Source organism: Mycteria americana, chromosome 6, assembly GCF_035582795.1.
Source record: "Mycteria americana isolate JAX WOST 10 ecotype Jacksonville Zoo and Gardens chromosome 6, USCA_MyAme_1.0, whole genome shotgun sequence".
Lineage (NCBI taxonomy): Eukaryota > Metazoa > Chordata > Aves > Ciconiiformes > Ciconiidae > Mycteria > Mycteria americana.
Genome location: NC_134370.1, coordinates 16630499 through 16649364, shown reverse-complemented (window position 1 = coordinate 16649364; position 18866 = coordinate 16630499). Strand labels below are relative to the sequence as shown.

The 18866-nt window shown below is 66.0% G+C and overlaps 1 protein-coding gene across 1 annotated transcript; it reads right to left on the bottom strand.

Moving 5' to 3' along the window:
• Positions 1-2809: 2809 nt before the first annotated feature.
• Positions 2810-16659, bottom strand: PPRC1 (PPARG related coactivator 1). Its single transcript, XM_075504711.1, has 14 exons — positions 16500-16659; positions 12482-12625; positions 12203-12358; positions 11627-11743; positions 8487-11244; positions 8017-8070; positions 7555-7615; positions 7115-7182; positions 6153-6951; positions 4384-4563; positions 4147-4210; positions 3778-3899; positions 3470-3621; positions 2810-3147 (listed from the first exon to the last, which is right to left on the bottom strand). The coding sequence occupies exons 1-14, from the start codon at positions 16638-16640 to the stop codon at positions 3044-3046; spliced, it is 4920 nt and encodes a 1639-aa protein (XP_075360826.1). The 5' UTR covers positions 16641-16659; the 3' UTR covers positions 2810-3043.
• Positions 16660-18866: the final 2207 nt, after the last annotated feature.

Sequence of the window (18866 nt, the reverse complement as noted above, 5' to 3'; positions counted from 1 at the left end):
GCACGTCCCACCGGCGTTAGGGCTCAGGGGATGCATCCATGCCGCCCTGCTAGCACAACAGCTACACTCACCTCTGTGGCTGCAGGCTTGCCTGCTGGCTGCCGGGCTGAGCGAGGGATGCGCTCCAAGTGCTGCTCCTCACCGCTGTCCGCTGATCCTCTCCAGACAGCTCCCGCCAGCACCCACGCTTCCAAAGAGCTGGCTGTGCACCGCTCCCCGCTCTCCTGCCTCCTCTTTGCCACGGCGCCTTTGCCGCCGGCTGGGCGGCAGGAAAACACCTTTCTGCAACTCTCACACCCTCCACAACAGACCTTAAATCAATAACCCCAGAACACAGGGCCAGGTTATTGCTAACGGAAACCATTAAACTGTAACACAGGGGGATAAAGCCAGCCTCCAACACTTGAAAGATTTATAGGGTACAACAGCAGGGTGTTAATTCTTTTGGCAACACAAGCGCTTTCACACCCCCTGCCTTTCCTCACCCGCAGGAACGAGGAGAGGGGACCATGTGCAGCCCAGCACCAGGAACACAAGGACACAGCCATGTTCACGCTGCGGCTAGCGGCACACACGTTTGGGGTGACGCCACGCTCACAGGGCTGCCCAAATGCACACACCTCAAGTCCATGGGGTAGCACATCCCTGGGGGTCCCAGGGGTCGTTCTGCCACGGGACAGCCCCCACACCCAGCTCCAGCTTCCCCGTGACATTCCCAGCTCCTGCCTGCCTCCACAGCTGCAGCAGAGGTTCAAGAAAGGCTGTGAAGAAACTTTGAGACCATCTAAAGCAGTTGGAGAAGGCAACCCAGCTTTTGGGCTCAGGAGCCTTTCTTCAGCCCTGAGTCAGCCTACAGCTTGCGGGTGTTTTTGCAGCTGGTTGAACAGGCACCCTTCCCTGCAACGCTCTTGCTTGGATCCACACGCCCCCACCCCAGCGCTGCTGTGGCAGCTGAGACCAGGGAGACGCTTGTCAGCGCTGCGATCGGCCCAGCTGCCCTGGGCAGGAGAGGGGCTGCATGTGTGCTGCAGCAAAAGGGGTTTGCACAGAGTCCCGGAAAGGGCCACTCACATCCTCGCCCCCGAGTCCCTGCCGGGCACTGGCTTTCACCCCCTATTGCCAAGCCAACGTCTCTGGGAAGAGCTGCATTACTGATTAACAGCCCCCTGCCTGCCTCCCCCCACCATCCCGCTCACACCTTTGCCTGCAGCCGCCTCCTTGGACCCTCCTTTGCACAAAGTCCAGAGCCAGGCAGGAGAGGACAGGGTGGGAGCTCGCCCTGGGGCTCACCCCACTGGCAGCCTCACCACGCCCCACGTACCTGGGGTACTGTGGAGGCCTCCCTGGGCCGAGCTAAGGAGCGGCACGAATCACCCGGCATGCAGGCAGGAGCATCCTTCTCCATCCAGGGGAGCAAGGAGGGCACAAGTGGGCTTCAGCCACTGTGCTAATCCTGGACTGTGAGATTGCAGCAGCACACCCCACGCATGCCCCCAAAGAGCCTCAGAGCCCTGAGCATGATCCAAGTGGCAGCATCAGCTTGGCTGAACCCCCTGCTCTGCATCACTCCCGCCGGACACCCCACCGTGGGTTTATTGCTGCCATTCCCCTCCCTGCTCTCCTACCAGAGGAGTGGGTGCTGCCTCCGTCAAGCAAGGGGTCTGGGGAGACTTTGACCAGCCCCCTCCCACCCCAGGCACTGCGAGGAGCCCTGCGGGGGCCCATCCCATCCCTCCACACTCCCCCAGCTCTGCAGAGCCCAGCCGGATGGCTGTGGGATCCCGCACCCCAGAGTGTGCCGAGAGGGGGCCCAACTGGGCACCACTGCACCCTGCCCAAGCCTGTCCCAGTCCTGAAGCCGGGTGCTTGATGCTATCTCGGGCTTCCCAGCCAGCCCTGCCAGCTCAGCCCTACTCCAGTGCTATCCAGGCTTGTCCAAGCCCAGAAGCAGCCTACAGCAGGGGATTTCTCCAGCTGCCAGCACAAGACCGGGGTGCAGGGCCCCGGCACTGCTGGCTCAGGGAGAGGTGCAGGCAGCAGGACCAAGCACGCTTCCCTGGGCGCTGCCTGGGATCGCCCTTCTCCTCCATGAGCCGCAGTGCACGGGAGGGCCTGGGCAGGCATCCTGCATTCCCTCCCCGTCACTGTCCATCCTTCCTCTGCCAAGCACCATCCAGCTGCGCTCTGCCCGCTGCGGATGCCCGTAACCTCTCCGCAGTCACACCAACACCTCTCCCTCGGGTGACACCCAGAGATGAGATGTCAGAGATCCCTCTTCTTCTGGCGAGCTGGAGCAAAGCCAACCAGCAGGCTCAAAGGCGACAGACGGACGCAGTGACTGCGCACGCTGCCCTCAGAGCAGGCAGACCCCTGCCCGTGCTCCCGCCAGGTGCTAAAGCCCCCCGCACTCCAGCCCGCAACAGGGAGCAGTCGTGGAGGAGGATCTTGCACTGCCCCTCCGTGGCCACCACGGGAGGTGCAGGTGGCCCCAAAACCCAGCCGGGCACCTCAGGGCTGGGGTGCCGGGTCCTCAGTCCAGCAGAGCCCAAGAAACAGTCAGAAGGCTCTGCACTGCCTGTCCTCAAAGAGGCGTTTACCCCGTGCCAGGCCATTTGGGGGCTGCCACAGGCCCCTCGGAGCAGCTTGGTGACCCCACTTTCCCCAGACACCCCACTCCTGCACCCAGTGCCCAACCTGCGCTATCTTTCATGGGGCCAGACCCAAGCACGGAGCCCCCGGGGTCCTGAAGGGGCACGGCGCGAGCCCACGCCTGGGAACGGCCCGCGTGAAGGAGGAGACGAGGCAGCGCTGCTGTTTGGGCATCCACATTTATTACAAGGCTGGGGCAAGCCTGGGGCTGCCACTCGCCTGGGCCCCTCCGGTCAAAGGCAAATGACCCATCCTCCTTAAATATTGGTTATAAAACAAATTTCTTTTTTTCCTTTTTCTTTTTCTTAAAAACCCCATCTCTCTCTCTCCATACTTTTTTTGTCTTTTGTATTTGAGTATAAAAGTGGGGGCGGGCGCTCCGCCTCGCCTGCCGCTACCTCCGCAGGCTGCGCTGTGCCTGCCGCAGCAGCGTGTCGAAGTCCAGGGAGTCGAACTTGCTCTTGACGGGGGCTGGGTCGAAATCCTCCCGGTTTGAGTCTGGAAGACACGGGGAGAGGCTGCCCTGAGCCAGGGGGGTGCTGGCACAGCTCCAGCCATCCCCACAGCAACTCCTTCCCATCTCGCTTCACGTGCCAACCTCTAGACCCAGAGCTGAGCTGATGGAGGACTGGACCTGGCCTCCATCACAGCGCTGGAGGGACGGGGAGCCCCTGTCCAACCTCCCCTTGAGTCAGGACTATCCTTGGACGCGGCCCTGCCCAGCCAAGCCCGACTGACCTCAAGGATGGGGACCCCTACACCTCTGGGAAGGAGAGAGGACCCAGGGTGCCACCCCCAACTTGGGGGCTACGTGACTCACCCAAGTCGGCATAGTTCCTCCTGCAGAACTGCCGGCGGCCACCGAAGCACAGGTCGAAGGGCTGCTCGTCCGGGCGCCGCAGCTTGTGCCCGCTCTCAATGGCGGCAAAGGCTTCCTCGGCATAGCGGTAGGTGACAAAGCCATAGTTGTCCCTGGAGCCAGAGAAGGAAGGAGATCAGCAGCAACGCAGTGTGTTTGTCCCCCCTTGGTCTGCAGTGTCCCCTTGAGGAATGGGAAAAGGCCCAAGAGGAGCCATCCCTGGGCTGATGGATGCAGCAGGGGCTGCCCCATGTCCCCGCAGCTCTTACCCCTCGGAGCGGAAGTGCAGGGTGCACTCTTCAATGTCCCCGAACACAGAGAAGCGGTGCCGCAGCTCCGATCGTGTCATCCTGCTGGGGATCTTGCCAATAAACACAACTCGCCGCTCCTCCTGCGGGCAGGGATGCACCGTCCCGTGAGACGGGAACAGGGGGACTCGGCGTCTCCGAGCCCTCCCGGTGAGCAGGACCTCTTGCACAGAGCACCCTCCCTGCATCGCCACCCATCGCACCGTGCCCTGGCCAGAGCCTCCCAGCAGTGCTGCCTGCCAGGCTGTGACCCCACAGCTTTCTGAAGTGATGGAGGGGCTGGGGACCCCCAAATCCCCAGCCCCAGTTTCCCAGCCCTCCAGCACTCACTATTGCACGTTCCTTCTGGAGGATCCTCTGCCTTTGGTAGTGGTCCTGTGCATCGTAACTGTATCTGGCAGGGCAGAAAACGGACACATGAGCTACAGAGTCATGGGGGTGCCAGAAGAGAGTGACCCCGGACACAAGGGAGATACTGAAGGAGTGGGTCCACCCCTGCCCGGGACACAGGAGGCCGAGAGATGCGTTGGGGAAAAGCTCACACCCCTGCAGGGTGGCCACGCTCACCTTCTCCGCCTGTTACTCCTCCTGCGGGGCGAGGGGGAGCGGGAGCGGGACTGGCTGCGGGACGTGGACCTGGATGAGTAGGAGGATGCTGATGACGAGGAGGAGGACCTGTCCCGGGACCTGCCACACGACCCACAGCTGGAGCGGGAGGAGGAGCTGTGGGAACATCTTGAGCGGTACCTGGGGGAAGGAGAGACACAGCTCAGTGCTGAGCCCTCCCCGTGCCCAGCACCATGAGGCTCTGGAGAAGAAAAAGACCTCCATCCCCCCCCAAGGTACCCAGCACCGCACTCGGACAGGACCCATCCCCAGGGTGAGCTGGGCTATGGAAACCTCTGCCCAAGTTTGCTGGGGCAGTAGTGACACTACCGAGATGTTGCTCCACTTGGGTCCAAACACCGCAGCGAAAAGGGAGCAGGCTCACAACAGGCAAAGCCTCTGAAGAGCAAGAAATACTCATGGGGGAACCGTGCAGCACATGGCTGTGACCGGGCAAGGGCGCAGGAGGGGCTGGGGCTGCCATGCTGAGCCCCACACGATGCACAGGATGACACTGGAGCCATCACATCTGTGTTGCACTCAACAGCCATGCAAATGGAGACCACATGTGCCTCCGACCACACCGAGGGCCATGGCATGCCCTGGGACAGGGCTGGGCTTCTGTGCCCACAGCCTCCTGCCTACAAGAGCTTCTCTGGCAGGGCCAGGCAAAGCTTAAGGGCAGCAGGACTGAAACCCCTCTGGGATCGAGCTCTGCTGCCTCCAGGCAGCAACAGGGTCCCTCTCTAAACGTGCTGCCCATGGGTAGTCCCCACCATAGGCAAACCCAGCCCCCGAGCAGGGCATGCTGCCTGGTACTGCCACATATTCTCCTGGAGGACATCAGGTCAGGATGGCACAGTCCGTGGGGACGTTTCCCAGCACAGGGCCAGCTGCATTTGCTGGAAAGCCAAGCCAGACAGGGCAAGTCCCTGAGCTGCACATTCTGGGGACATGGCACTATATATGTGCCCTTTCCAGCTCCAGCCTCCACACCTCTTGGCCACTGATGGAAGGGCCTTGGTTGGACAAACCCTTCATGCCCAGTGACCTGGGATGTGTCCAAAACCAGCTGAACACTCATGGAAGGGCAGATGAGGGATCCCTCGCCAGCTCCAGTGCCTCCTACCCCAGCTGGGACAGGCTGTGCATCACTGGACTCCAAAAGACACACAGGACAAGGACTCCAAAAGAAATGCTTCCCGCAGAGACCAAGCCGCCCCACTTTTCTACGCAGCCACCTCCACAAGGAGCACAGGGAACCTGAGGCAGCCAAGCCAGACGGGTTTTTCTCTGCTTGCCGGCAGCAGCTCCCTGCTGCCGTTGTGGCTCCCCTCATTTCTACACCTAGGGCTGTACCAGCCCCACAGCACAAACACCAACACCTGCATTAATTCCCCAGCGAACGCATCCAAAAGTCAAGGTGCAGCCAAGGACTCGTACCATGGTGCTCCAGGAGGGGTAAGGAAGCCTGGCTCAGAGGTGGCTTTGCAGGAACACCGGCCTAGACGTGGGGTTCAGCCCGACACCCACTGCCCTGGCAGGGTGTCACAGCAGCTCCCCTGGCCTCTGCTGCTCACAGCGAGCCAGACACCCCTTCAGGGGGCCACAAGGACAAAAAGGTCAGATACTGCCATCAGGTAGGTCCACAAAGAGGTGTCTGGCCTCGCAAAAGACCGGCCACCAGGCAATTGCCCAAAAAGCAAGCAGACAGACACTCCACCGCTTACCTTCGCCACCGCTTGGGCGGTGGGGAGAACGACCGTGACCGGGATCGGGAGGATGAGGATGAAGATGAAGATGAGGACTCGCTAGCTCCATCTGAACTGGAGCTGAAGGAGCGGCTGGCACGGCTCCTGCCAGCCCTCCAGCTGCCGGCGGGGGGGCTGGGTGAGTCCTGGGGTCTCCGGTAGCAGCGCAGGGACCTCTTGGCAGCAGCATGGCTGGGCTGGGCACTGGGAGTCCGCATCTCCTGGTCCCGGCAGGGGGATGCGGCTGGAGACAGGAGCACCGAGGTGGGGGGGCTGCTGCACCCGGTGGTGGCTTTGTTGGGGACGCTAGTCCGATAATCCAGAGGGGCTAGGCAGGCTGTCGCCAGGGGCTCCTGGCTGGGCCCCACGGTGGTGGCAGGGGCTGGCGGGGTGGGCTTGGGCTGGTCCAGCGTCCGTTTGGTTAAGGAGGAGATGGGTTTGATAGTGATGTCCCGGTGGTGTTTGACGTTCCAGCGGGAGCCGCCCTCGGTGGGGGGCTGAGTGCCGGAGCTGCCGTTGCTCTCCGGCCGTGCCGCACCCGGGATGCAGTAGTCGTGGTCTCCCGAGCAGACGTGGCTGGGGGCTGAGCCAGCAGGGGCTGGCGCCGGGCTCTTCCCCTGGAGCTTGCTCTGGGGCAGCAGCTTGGCTTTCGTCAGCTTGGCCACCTTCTGGGGCCCTTCCTGGGGCGCAGACCCGGGCGACTTGGCCTTGGCCAGCAGCGAGACAGCGGGCAATGGCTTCCAGAGCTGGTGGGGGGGCGTTGCTGGGGGGGTGAGGCCTGCGAGAGCACCAGAGGGCTTTCAAGAGCAGCCCCTTGCTGCAAAATGCCTGGCTGGAGCTCCCTCCCGGCCCACCTCCCCTCAAGCCCCGGGGTCTCCCCCAGCCCCACGACAGCCCCTGCCCAGACACGGCGGGCTCCCTCGCCTCACCCTGGGCGTTACCTGCCACGTTGGCCAGCTCAGAGGCCTGCAGGCTGTCCGGGGGCTTCCTGTCCTGCTGGGTCTCGGGCCTGAGAAGGGGAAAGGAGCTTTGTCAAACACAGTTGCCAAAGCCCAGCCCCAGTCCCCACGCCTGGGGCACCTGCCCAAGCTGCCCCCCTGCCCGGAGAGGGGGAACAGAGGATCTGAGAGAGCTGCAAGGATGGCGCTTGCACCGCCCGGTCATGCCCACCACTGCTTCCCACAATTTTTCCCCCTCGGTGCCAGCTCTGGCTCCCACCCCAACGAGGAGCTCAGCTCCTCCTGGGCCGGTGGATGCAGTCCCTGGCACAGTTTGGACCCTGCCAGAACCAAGAACAGCCCCATGCCCCCAGTGAAGGCAGGGCTCAGCCCTCTGCCGGGCTCCACGCTGGGGCACTGGCTGCGGAGGTCTCGGTACTCACCCGGAGCTCCCCGCCGGCCGCCTGTCCTCAGGGGGCTGCACAGGAGCCTCCTCCTTCTTGGCTGAAAAGAGAGCGGGTGGGTGAGGGTGGCGAGAGGCTGGGGCTGGAGGGCAGGGGACGGACCCTGCATAGAGGGGGACACACAGAGCACCCCGGGCACAGCCAGGGACAGGTTCCATGGTGCCCCAGCAGATTGCTGCTGCAAGTCCCCTTTCCTTCCCAGGCTCTCCACCACCCCCTTGGTCACCCCAGGGACCCCCGGCCGCTTTCACAGGCCAGGAAAGAGACGGGAGCAGAGACGCCCCCAGGACAAGGCACCCAGGCAGGGTAACACCAGCCTGCAGGCAGCAGCGTCCCAGCCCCCCGCTCCCACCCCACCACAGGGAACACGGGCAGCCCGGGGAGGCTGGCGTGGCACGGAGGGAGCCCCGCGGGGGACGGCACAGCACGCCGCAACCGCACCTTCAGACTTCTCGAACTGCTCCAGCAGGCTGGACAGGTCGGTGGCTTCGATCCCTGGGCCAGGGAGAGAGCACAGCAAGTCAGGTCAGCTAACACCCTCCTGGCACCACGAGAATGCACCCCGGCCCCATCCTCCCCCTGCATCAGCCTCCCCGGGTGACGGGGTGAGCACTGGGGAGGAGAAGCAGCAGCAGAGCCCGCAGCAGCTCTGTGTCTCCCACAGCGGCAACAGGAGCACCCGGCTCTGCAGCCCCAGGAGGGACCAGTTTGGGCACAGAAAGCCCAGACCATCCACTGGAGGCAACGTCCTAGCAGCATGCTGGGAAAAGACTGCAAGCCTGTGGGCGCAGCTTTGCCACCCTTGCCCCCAGAAGTGCCAGGAACCGGTCCCGCGACATGGGCTGATGGCAGCACCGCAGACTCGCCGGCTGGCGACGCTCAGCCCAGCGCCCCGCAGCCCTCCTGCTCACCAATCTCACTGATGAAGGCTTGCACGATGTCCTTGCTGCTATCGCGGGGCTGCGCTGTGCTGAGAAGCGGCTGGTGCCTCCACGGCCGTGCGGCGGGTGCCTTGGTGGGCAGGCTGCTCTCTCGACCCGCTTTCGGTGGTGGTGCCGCAGCCTGGGAGGTGGATTTGTGGCCAGGTGGCTCCTGCCCAGCAGCTGCCTTGGGCTCCGGCAGGGCTTTCTCCACCGCCCCCTTGCCCGGCCCTGCAGCCTCGTCCACGGGGTGGGTGCCAGGGGACTCCCCGACAGGGCCGGCGGCAGGGGACACCTCTGCAGGGCAACAGATGGCAGCTGGGGGGGCCTTTGGGAGCTGGATGGGGGTTGCAGCCTGGGGCTCCTCCGGAGGCTGGGCAGGGGCAGCCTGGGGGGCTGCCGTGTGCTGGGCTGGAGCTGCAGGAGGGACCCTGCCGGGCTGGGCAGCAGCAGCCGATGGGGCTGCCAGGGGCTGGGCAGGGGCTGGAGGGGCCTTCGGGAGAGAGCTCTCCCCCGCCAGCCGTGCCTGCCTCCTGGGGTCCGACACCCTGCTGGTAGCCGGCCTGGCCGGGCCACCTGCAGCCCCTGTCTCGCTGGCCGGGGTGGCGGGCGGCTGGACGGGGAAGGCCGGCGGCTCCAGGCAGCTGAGCGCCGGGGCAGCGGGAGGCTGCCCGTGCAGCAGGGCCGTGCTGGGGTGGCCACCAGCCGGGAAGGTAGCAGTGCCCTGCAGCGCCGCTCCGGGGTCCCCATACGCCAGGGGAGGCACCGGAGGCGGCATGGGGATTCCTGGCCAGTAGGATGGCGGTGCCCACCCCACCGGGGCATAGGGGCCGCCGGGGCCAAAGGGAGGCGGGGGCGGCACGGCCGGCGGGGGCCAGGCCATGGCCGGAGGTGGGAGGCCAGGCACCATGTGAAAAGTACTGGGGGAGCCGGTGCTGGGTGGTGGAGGCAAACCATGGCAGCCCACGGGCTGCGGGCTGAAGCAGGGCCAGGAAGGCACTGGTGGGTAAAGGGCGTAAGCACCGGCAGAGGCTGGCGGCATCCCGGCGGGGGCCGCCCCAGCGGCTGGGGGCACATTTGGCACGACAAAAGGCATCGGTGTTGATGGGGGTGGTGGAGCCGTGGCAGGTGCTGGAGCCGAAGCTGGAGCAGCGGGAGCTTTGCCGGCAGGAGAAGGGACGGCAGTGGGACTGGCGGGTTTCTCCGGGCTCTTCTGCGCACCGGCCGCCTCGGCAGCGGGGCGCACGGGTGACACCAGGCAGGGGATCTCCGCCAGCTCTGTGGGAGGCTCGGGGATGCTGGGCCACTTGCTGGCCACTTGCTTCTCTCCGTCCTTCCTGCTGCCTGGACTGGGCTGGCGGTGCAGCATGCGGATGCGGTATTCCCGCAGGCTCAGGGCCTTGGGCTTGGCTTCCTTGGGCAGGCCCTCGCTCGGCTCAGCCGCCGGCAGGCTCTGGGGGGGCTCCAGCCCCACACCTCGCTCTGAAAGAGGAGAGGCAGCGTCCGAGACCCCACTGCCCTCTTCGGCAGCCAGCCGTGCATCCCCCTCGCCCTCAGCCTGGTCCGCGGGGATGAGACGCACTGCTGCTGGCGGCTCCTCTGCGTTTGGTGCGGTCTTCTCCGGAGGCACCATGGTCTCAGCCTTCTCCGGGCCTACCCTCACCATTTCTGGCACCAGCTCCTTCTGCAGCTCCTGCTGCGCTTTCTTGGGCAGGGAGGCCCCCGCCATGCTCCGGGGCCTGCCCCGGGGCCACGGCACCCGCTCGGCTTGCAGCTCCATCTGCCCCTCCTTCCGGGCTCGCTCCAGCTGCCGCGCCAGGAAGTCCGAGACCTGGACGGAGGGACGCGCTGCCCGCCGCCGGCTGGTGGGTGGCTGGCCCGGGGGCTGCCCAGAGCCGGCCGAGCGGAGCCGGTGGGCCACGCAGTCCCTGCCTGGCCTGGCCTGCTCGCTTTGGTCCTCCTCTGCTTTCTTTTTCCGACTCTTCCTTGCTCTCTCACGGCCACGTCCCTTCTCGGTGCCCTCACATTTGCTGCCTGCCGGTGCTTCTGCACTGCGCTGGGAGATGCTGCCAGGGCTCCAGGCTCTGGGTGCTGCTGTCTCCGGTGGGGACGTGCTCTCCGGGGTAGTGCAGGAAGGCTCCTTCCCAGGCGGTTTCTCCTCCTTCTCCTCCTCGATCCTGTTTTCCTGGGCTGGAGCTCCTGGCAGCTCCTCTCGATCCTCTGGGACTGACTCTCCGGTATCCTCCCCTGCTCCCAGGAGCTGGGGCTCCTGGTCGGGGAAGCTGGGGGCCAGTGGCTGCAGCACCACAGGGATCTCCATGCTCTCCCCCTCACCAGGCACAATTTCCAGCAAGACAGGACCGCTCAGGAGCTCCTTGGCCACGGGCTCGGTCTCAGGGTCCAGGCACACGGTGAAAGTGGGCAGGCAGTAAGGGTGCATGGACTTCACCAGCTCGCTCAGGGACACGTCACCCGTGTTGATGATGCAGGGGTCTTCACGCTCCTCCGGCACCGCCTCGGCCCCACTCACACAAAACTCCGCAGCCTCCATGCTGCTGTCTAGCTCTGTGCTCAAGGAAGCCTCCTCCTCCTCTTCCTCCCCGTCGCTGCGCTGTGGCAGGGGCTGCTCTCGGGCCCGGTGCCGGCCCAGTTTTCTCTCCACCCTCGGGGTGCTGCAGACTTGCTTCTTCGGCAGTGCCGGGTCCTCGAGGCCATGAGTGGCACGATCCCAAGCCAAGTCTGTGTCGGTCTGGGAAGGGGAACCAGAGCGAGCATCAGCTGCTGGGCTTTCACCCCCCAGGCACAGCCAACTGTGGGTCTGCTGCAACTCTGCAGCAAAGCCCCTGGGCAGATGAAAAGCTGGAACACATTTGACCCCCGCAGTAAGACACAACAGAGCTGGAAACCCGCCATCCCTATGGGGGCATCCACAGCAACCCCAGTCCCACAGCACCCACCAGCCAGGGCAGACCCTGCTCCCACTGCCACCGGTGCCCTGCAAAGGCATCGCTTCTGGGAGAGGATGCCTGCGCCAGGCGGGCAGGCGGGGGCTGGGGGGCAGCAGCAGGGACACGGTTACCCCAGCATCACCCCGACACCGCTCCTTCAGCTTCCCCTGCTCAGCTGCTCACCTTCCCAACCACAGAGATGCTGCTGCTGCTGCTCAGAGGCCTGAGAGCCTTGGGCTGCTCCAGGGCAGGGCTCTCACACTCCAGTGACGGCCGGGATAAGCTGAGAAACTTCTGGAACTGGAGAGAAGGCAGACAGAGCATGAGGCAGCAGCAGGCTTCTGCTGCCAGAGGGGACAGGCCACCCCTGGCCCTGCAGCAGCCACACGTCACCCCGCAGAGCCCGGGAGCAAGCTCAGCCCCGTTTCACCCACGGCGCGTGCAGCCCCGGTTGGTCGTGCACAGGGGACGTACTGCTTCCCGGAGCCTCTGACACATCTCTGACTCTACACCAAGACTCAAGGTGAAGGCATGGCCCCCCAAGCCCGCACAGGAGCCCGGGGGGGCCACGTCCAGGGCTGGCTTATCCCTTCTCTCATGTTGCTGGTCACAGGGATTGTCCCAGGGCGCTGGGGACCAGGGTCCCACCACCTGAGGGCACCCCCGTGCCAGGACCTGGCAGGAAGGGGCTCAGCAGAGCCCTGCCTGAGCATCTTCCCACCTGTTTTGGGGTTGGGCTGGCTCTGTCCCACAACTCACTGAGGGATTCTCCCGCTCCCGAGGCGAGGTCAGCAGCTCCACATCCATGATGGTGTCGAAGGGGGACAGGGTCTCGTCGTCCGTGCTGTCCAGGATCTCGGTGATGGCAGTCAGCAGGGACAGCTCATTCTGCGCATCCAGGCAGGCCTTGCTCTGCTGCAAAGGCAGGGGCGGTCGGGCACGGCCACAGGACCCAGCCATGGGCAACGCTGCTGCCACCCCCACCCATGCCACAGCCGGAGCCAGCCCGGCCGCTGCTTCCCGCGCGTGGGCTCCCACCTCGCTCAGAGAGAGGTCCTCGATGATGGAGATCACAGAAGAGTCAAGATAGTTCTGCATCGTCCCCAGGATCTCTTCAGCCTCCAAGATGGTTTCTGCATCCAGTGACGTTAAGTTCAGGTCATCCTCCTCGAGGGAAAAGCACTGTCGAGGAGCACGGGGAGCCAAGTAAACACTTTGCAAAGCACCACGACCAGCACTGATCTCCTCCGCAAAGCATGCGGGCTCCCAACAGCCTGCGCTGCGAACAGCGGCTAAGCTCACTGCCGCACCCCCAGCACCCCAAAACGCGCAGCGGGGGCAGGCAGGACACTGCCGCACTGCAGGTCGGAAGATGGCACCGGGGACCTTCCTGCCTTGCTTTTCAGGAGAGGTTCTGGCCAGTCCACCCCACCGCACAAAGCCCTGTGCCGCTTTCAGCCTGAGACCTTCCGATTACCAGGGATGCCTCCACACCAAAAACTCCCACCCAATTCGCTCCACAGTTACAGGATTGGGGAAGACGAATCGATAAACCCCCAGCAATTCCCAGGCTCTGCCCTACACCATGCATCGCTCGTGCTGGACTGGGAGGGGAGAGGCAGGCTCCCCCCACTCCACGGATTGTCACGCGCTCCTCCGACTCTGGCTGTCGGCGCTTCAGATAAGCCCAAAAACATTACGAAATTCATAACAAAAGCGCAGGAGTCAGCAACAGGGATGCAGCCGGCTGCCACTGCCGGGGCCCTACCCCAACACCTCTGCTGCAAGAGGACACAGGCTCTGCTCATGATCCAGGACCAAACTGGCTTTGTTGCTGTTCTTCCTTCAAATTCCCAATCCCACGTCCTTTCCAGACCCCCAGCCAGCTCCAGGGATGTTTGGGTAACACCAAATAACTTCAGAAAGGTCTTTGTACCACACTCCGCGGTGCCATGCAGCCCAGTGCTACAGGACGGCCAGGAAAAGCCAGATGCTGGGCGAGGGCAGGGTCTGCAGCGCAGGCATGTCGCTGGCACGAGACAGAACGTGAATTCCTGTTTGCAGATGGGCTTAGGCAGAGATAACGCAGGCAGGGAAGATAAGGGCACCAAGGACGGAGCCCTGGGAGAGCATATCTCCCTCCCAAGGCTGGCAGGGAGCAGGCAGCGAGCTGTCCTCCCCTCGCAGCAGCACAGGGAGAATTTGGCCGAATCCTGGGGGATGCGCACCTGATGCAGCTCACCTGCATTTCTCACAGGTACCACAGCTTGCACAAGCCAGAGCCCATGCAGGACAAAATGCCCCCCGTCCCTGTACGAGACCTGCCTGTACTTTGAAATCCTCTTCTGACAAGAAGGAAGCTGCACCGGAGGGACAGCAGGTGTTTCACTAAATAGGTGTTTCCTAAAATATGGCAGCACCAAAGCCACGTGCCCAAAGCCCCGGTCCCTGGGGCTCTTCAGAGACTTGCCCCCGTCAGACAGAGCAGGCACCTCTGGCAGTGGCACAGCCAGGAGCCCTGTGCAACTCTGGACCACAGGCATCCCAGGACCAGGCTGGGAATCAAAGCCAGGGCCCCCATGGCGATGCTCCGCGTCCACCCGGCCCAAATCCACCCAGCTTGTTACTGCGTGCCAACAGGCAGCCCTGAAGAGCAAGAGCCCGCAGTGGTTTGGGGCTCGGCGGGCGGCTCGGCAGCCCGGGCACCCTCTCCCAGGGCTCTCCACCTGGAAGCGGCACCAGTGACACCAAGGCACTGCTCCACCCCACCATGCAGATCAGGCTACGGAGCAGTTTTACCGCTCAGCATCTCCAGTCCCCTCCCTCAGCCAGCTCTGGCTGCGGTCAGAGCCCGGCGCAGAGCCCCGCTGGCAGCTGTCTACGGCGCAGCCTGGCCACAGTTCCCGGCCAATCCTCCTGGAGATACTGGGAGGAGCAGGGAAGCACACCCAGGCTCGCACGCCCAGCACTGCCAAGTGCCGGCGTGCAGCCCTGAGTCAGCGGTGACGGGCAAGCAGAGGCGCCCGGGCTGCCGGAGGAGCCAGCAGGAGGGATCTCGTGGAGCATCAGCAGCCAAGGGACACGGGGGCCGGCTCACCCCCACCTGCTGACGGCAAGGGGGCCTGGGGGATGACCCCAGGGTTGCACGGCGCTGCCCATCTTGTCACAGGGCTGGCTCTCTCCAAGGGCAGCGTCTAATAAGGTTTCCAGCCGTGACCGGCACTGGACGTTTGGAGGGAGGAAAGGAAAATCCTCCCACTCAAACGGCCTCTTCCCGCAGCTTGTGCCCGCAGCCCAGGAGGGAGGGAGGGCAGGAGATCTCCCAAGCCCTCCTCAACTCCTTTGACTCAGCGCCTTCAACAAGGAGTCCCACAGCCGTGAGTCACCAGCAAACGAGGCTGCGTTCCCCCAGGACTCCCTTTGATCCACCTGGGGCCGGGCACCTCCTTCAGCCCTTGCCACTTGTGCGTCGGGGTGGGGGTACGAACCAGCCCAGCCTGCTCCCGCATCCCTGCCCGCTCCCCTCCCTGCCAGAGATTCCTGTCCCCCCTAACTCAGGGGGGACACCCTCCGCGCCTCCCAGCTCCCCGTGTTTGCTTTACGCTCAGCAGTGCAACAGGGAAGAGGCTGCGGGTCACGGGGACGTTCAAGGACAGGCCTGTGCTCAGGCCGTGCCATGCCCGAGCAGCCAGCGCTGCCGGGGAGGAGGAAGGATGCCCGCGGCGCCAGAACGAGCTTCAGGCACACGGGGAGCCGGGATTTGAGCCAACAGCTTGAGACAGCGATGGCCTGAGCGTGGCTACCAGCTCCTGCGGCACCCAACTGGAGCAGGAGATGCCGTGCTCGCTGCTGTCGTACCCAGGAGGCACAAGTGAGGCCTCTGCGGGCAGCTGCCCCTCCGAGCCGCGCTGGCAACACACGACACGTGCCCAGCGTGCCGTGCCGGGGCTACGCCCCAAGCAGAGGGCGGCCATCCTTCCTGCGCTGGCCACAGCCAGGCCGCCAAGGCAGCTCTCACCTGGCTGGCGCTGCCGGCAAGGGCACAGGGCTGTGGCCCACCGGGGCACGGGGCGAGCCCGGGACGTCGGGGGGCTCCAGCCGGCCGGTGCGGCACCAGCAGAGGATGCTCCGCAGATTCCTCAGCTGCTTTAGGGAAGCGTCAAGCTGGAACACACCTCTCTTCCCCAAACGCAGACTGCTCCGTCTGCGTCAGGGAGAGGCGAGACGGGCTCGGCATCCCCCTGCCCGGGCTCGGGGCGGGGGGTCTCCCCCGGCAGCCCCCGGTGCAGCTCCCTGGCCAGGCAGGAGCACCCTGGAAGGAGCAGAGGCGTAGGACTCCCCAGAATCCCAACCAATGCACAGAGCAGGTGCCCCCAGGTCCCCTCCAGGGGTGCTGCACCCCCCGCGCTGCCCGTCCCACACCCAGCGCCCCAGCCCAGCACCGGCACGGTCCCACCGGGACCGATGACACCGGCGGTGGCAGAGACGCTGCGCACGGGCGGCAGCACCGCGCCCCAGACCTGCCCCGGAGCGGGAGACGCTTCCCCCGGGATAAGCCCCCGGTGCAGCGCGGGGAAGCTCCCCCGTCCTCCACCAGCAGCTCCTGCCACCGAAACCTGCAGGTGCCGGTGTCCCAAACCCCCCCCCCCCGCCGCAGCCGCAGGTGGCGGAGGGCGGCGCCGGGATGGAGGGACCGCGGTGGGGGGGAGGGGGGAGACCCGTCCGGCGCCCCCCCGGCCTCCACTCCCCAGGGGCCGGGTGTCACCTCCCGCGGGCGGCACCGAGACCGCCGCCCCGGCGGGTCCCGGGGCCGTGCCGCGGCCCCCCCGCCCCGGGGGGCTCCCCGCGCCGGTGCCGCCACCACCCCGCCCCGGCGAGAGAGGGCCGGGCGACCCGCTCAGCCTGCGGGACGGGCGCCCCCAGCCCACGCAGGGCCCCCCGCCCGCCGCCGGCGCGGCAGGCCCGCTCCCGGCACACGTGGTGCCGCCGCCGCCGCGGGAGCCGCCCCGGCCTCCACGTGTCACGGCGCGGCCCGCCGCGCCCCGCCGCCGCCTACCTGCAGGGGGCTGCCGGCGCGGAGGGGCGGCTCGCGCGGGGCTCCGCCGCCCGCCAGCCCTCGCGGAGCGGCCCCGGCCGCGGCGCCGCCGACCCCGGTCCCGGCCGCGGCGGGCACCGCTCCGCCCCGCAGCGCCGCCATCTTGGCGCCTCCGCTCCCAGCGCGGCCACTGCCGGGCGCGGCACGTGACCGCCGCCCGCCCCACACTACAGCTCCCGGCGGGCACCGCGCCGCCCCGCCCCGCGCGGGGCAGGCCGGGAGCGCACCCCTTCGCCGCCGGCGGCGCTCCCAGCGCCCGGCCCGGCCTGCGGGGGCGCCCGGCGGCGGCAGGGGGCGGGCGGCCATCTTGAGGGCGGGCAGGCCCTGGCGCTTCGCCGCCATCTTTGCAGCGGGCGAGGGCGAGGCGGGTCGGCCCCGCCCTGCGGCGCGCGGGGGGCGGGGCGGGGCGGGCGTCGCTGGCGGGAAGCGCCCGACCGGGGCGGGGCGGCCGCGCGTTTTCCCGCGGCGCCGGCGGAGCCCCGCCCCGCTGCCGGCTCTGCCGCACACGTGGGCGCGGCGGCCTCCGGCCTCCCGGGGGGGCTCCCGGGAAGCGGGGCCGGAGCCGCTGTAGGAGCCGCGCCCGGCCGGGGCTCGCCGTGCCCCGGCTGTGAGCCTGCCCCGCGCCGGCCAGGCGCCTTTGCAGCAACGCCGGCGGCGCTTCGCGGGGCCAAACCTCGCGTGGGGCTGGTGGGGGTGACACGCACGTGCGGTGGGCAAGGCGGAATGAAAACAGACTGTCGGGGGTGAAAGGCGGGACGGGCCCCGTGAGCTGCCCTGCCGCCGCTGGGCGCGGCCGCGGGGCAGGAGCGGGTACCGGTACCGGTGTCGCAGCCTGTGCTTGGGCTCGCGCAGCTCCCCGGAGCCGGCAGGCAGAGAACCGCCCGGGGGACGCGAGGGATGGAGGAAACGCAACTCGGCTCGTTTGGCCCTGCTGCGGCCCAGCCCGGCTCCCCGGGAAGGGGCAGGGGGTGCTGGCACGCACGGCTCTCGGCCTGGCGCTGTTCTGGTGCCCCCTGTTCCGTAAGCCCAGAATCCTTTTGGGTGCTGTCACCTCCTGCGGCTCTTCATCCGCCTCCCTGACAGCGGGATCGTCTTGTGGGGTGCAGGGATGTGCTCACAGCAGCACAAGTCCAGCGCGGACATGCTGGTAGGAGCTCTGCGGTGCAGGATTCGCCTGGCAGGGGCTAATTGTCCTGGCCCCTCCATCAGTCCCTGGGGACGCAGACCTGCCCAGGCCAGATTCCCTTGGGGATCCGCAGGATAGAGCTGCTTTGTTCGGCCTTGCGTGCCTGGTCACTGAGCCGGGGCATGTCTGACATGCGGAGCCTCGTCCTGCTGTTCTCCTTCCTTCCACCCCTGCCTCAAGGGACTTTCATCTGCGATCGCTTGTCCCACGTCACCTCCTGCCTCGCAGGGGCTGCCCCTCCCTAGCAACAAACCGGCTTTCATCTAGGGTAGCTGCTCCCCTCCTCCTCCAACAAGCCCATAGCACCTTCCGAGCCTCTCACTGGCACCCTTGTCTGGCTAAAACGCAGGTCGAGCAGCAGCCAGGCAGCTGGGTCCCCTTCCAGGGCCATGGACCCACGCGTGAGCACCGGAAAGCACCCGCTGCGTCGTGCACACGCGTTGGTAAGGGGGGATGTGAGCACACCCCTGGGGTGCCAGGCGCAGGAGGTTGTGTTCCTTGTAACAACAGGCTCCTTGCGCCAGCGCTCGCCCCAGCGCTGCAGAGGAAGCAGGGACTCCCGTCTGCGATCCAGGAGTGGCTGCCCCTCTGAAAGACACTTTGCTCCTCCTGAGCTCAACATGTCCAAAGCAAGGAACAAGTCACTTTGGAAAAGCCCGTGTCTCTCCACCGGCCTGAGGAGAAGCCAGCCGTGACCCAGCACCCAGGGATGCGGAGCAATGTTGCCCTTGGAGCCCTGCAGCTTTCCTCCTCCTGCTCTGAACCCTCCCCTCCCTGGGGCGCATCCATGGCGTGCAGTGACCTGTCTAATCACCTTGTTCCTGCATGTAGCAGGACCCCGTGGCACCACAAGGCCGATCCCCCACAGAGCAAGCCTAGCCTGATGCAGGTCCTGCACATGGGACCATATCCCCCGCACGTGGGGTCCCTGGGGCGCGACCAGAGGGAAACCCACGTGTGGGTACCTCCCTCCCCCAGTACGACCCACGGCAGGGGTGCTCTCCTGGCACAGGGGCAGCACCAGGCGCTCCTGCTGGTTTACAATAAAAAAAACCAAACAACAGGCAGAAAGGAAAACACGTGTGCTGCATCCCAGCTCCGCACCTGCCCTCCCTCCACGCGCGGTGACGGCATCCCCGGCC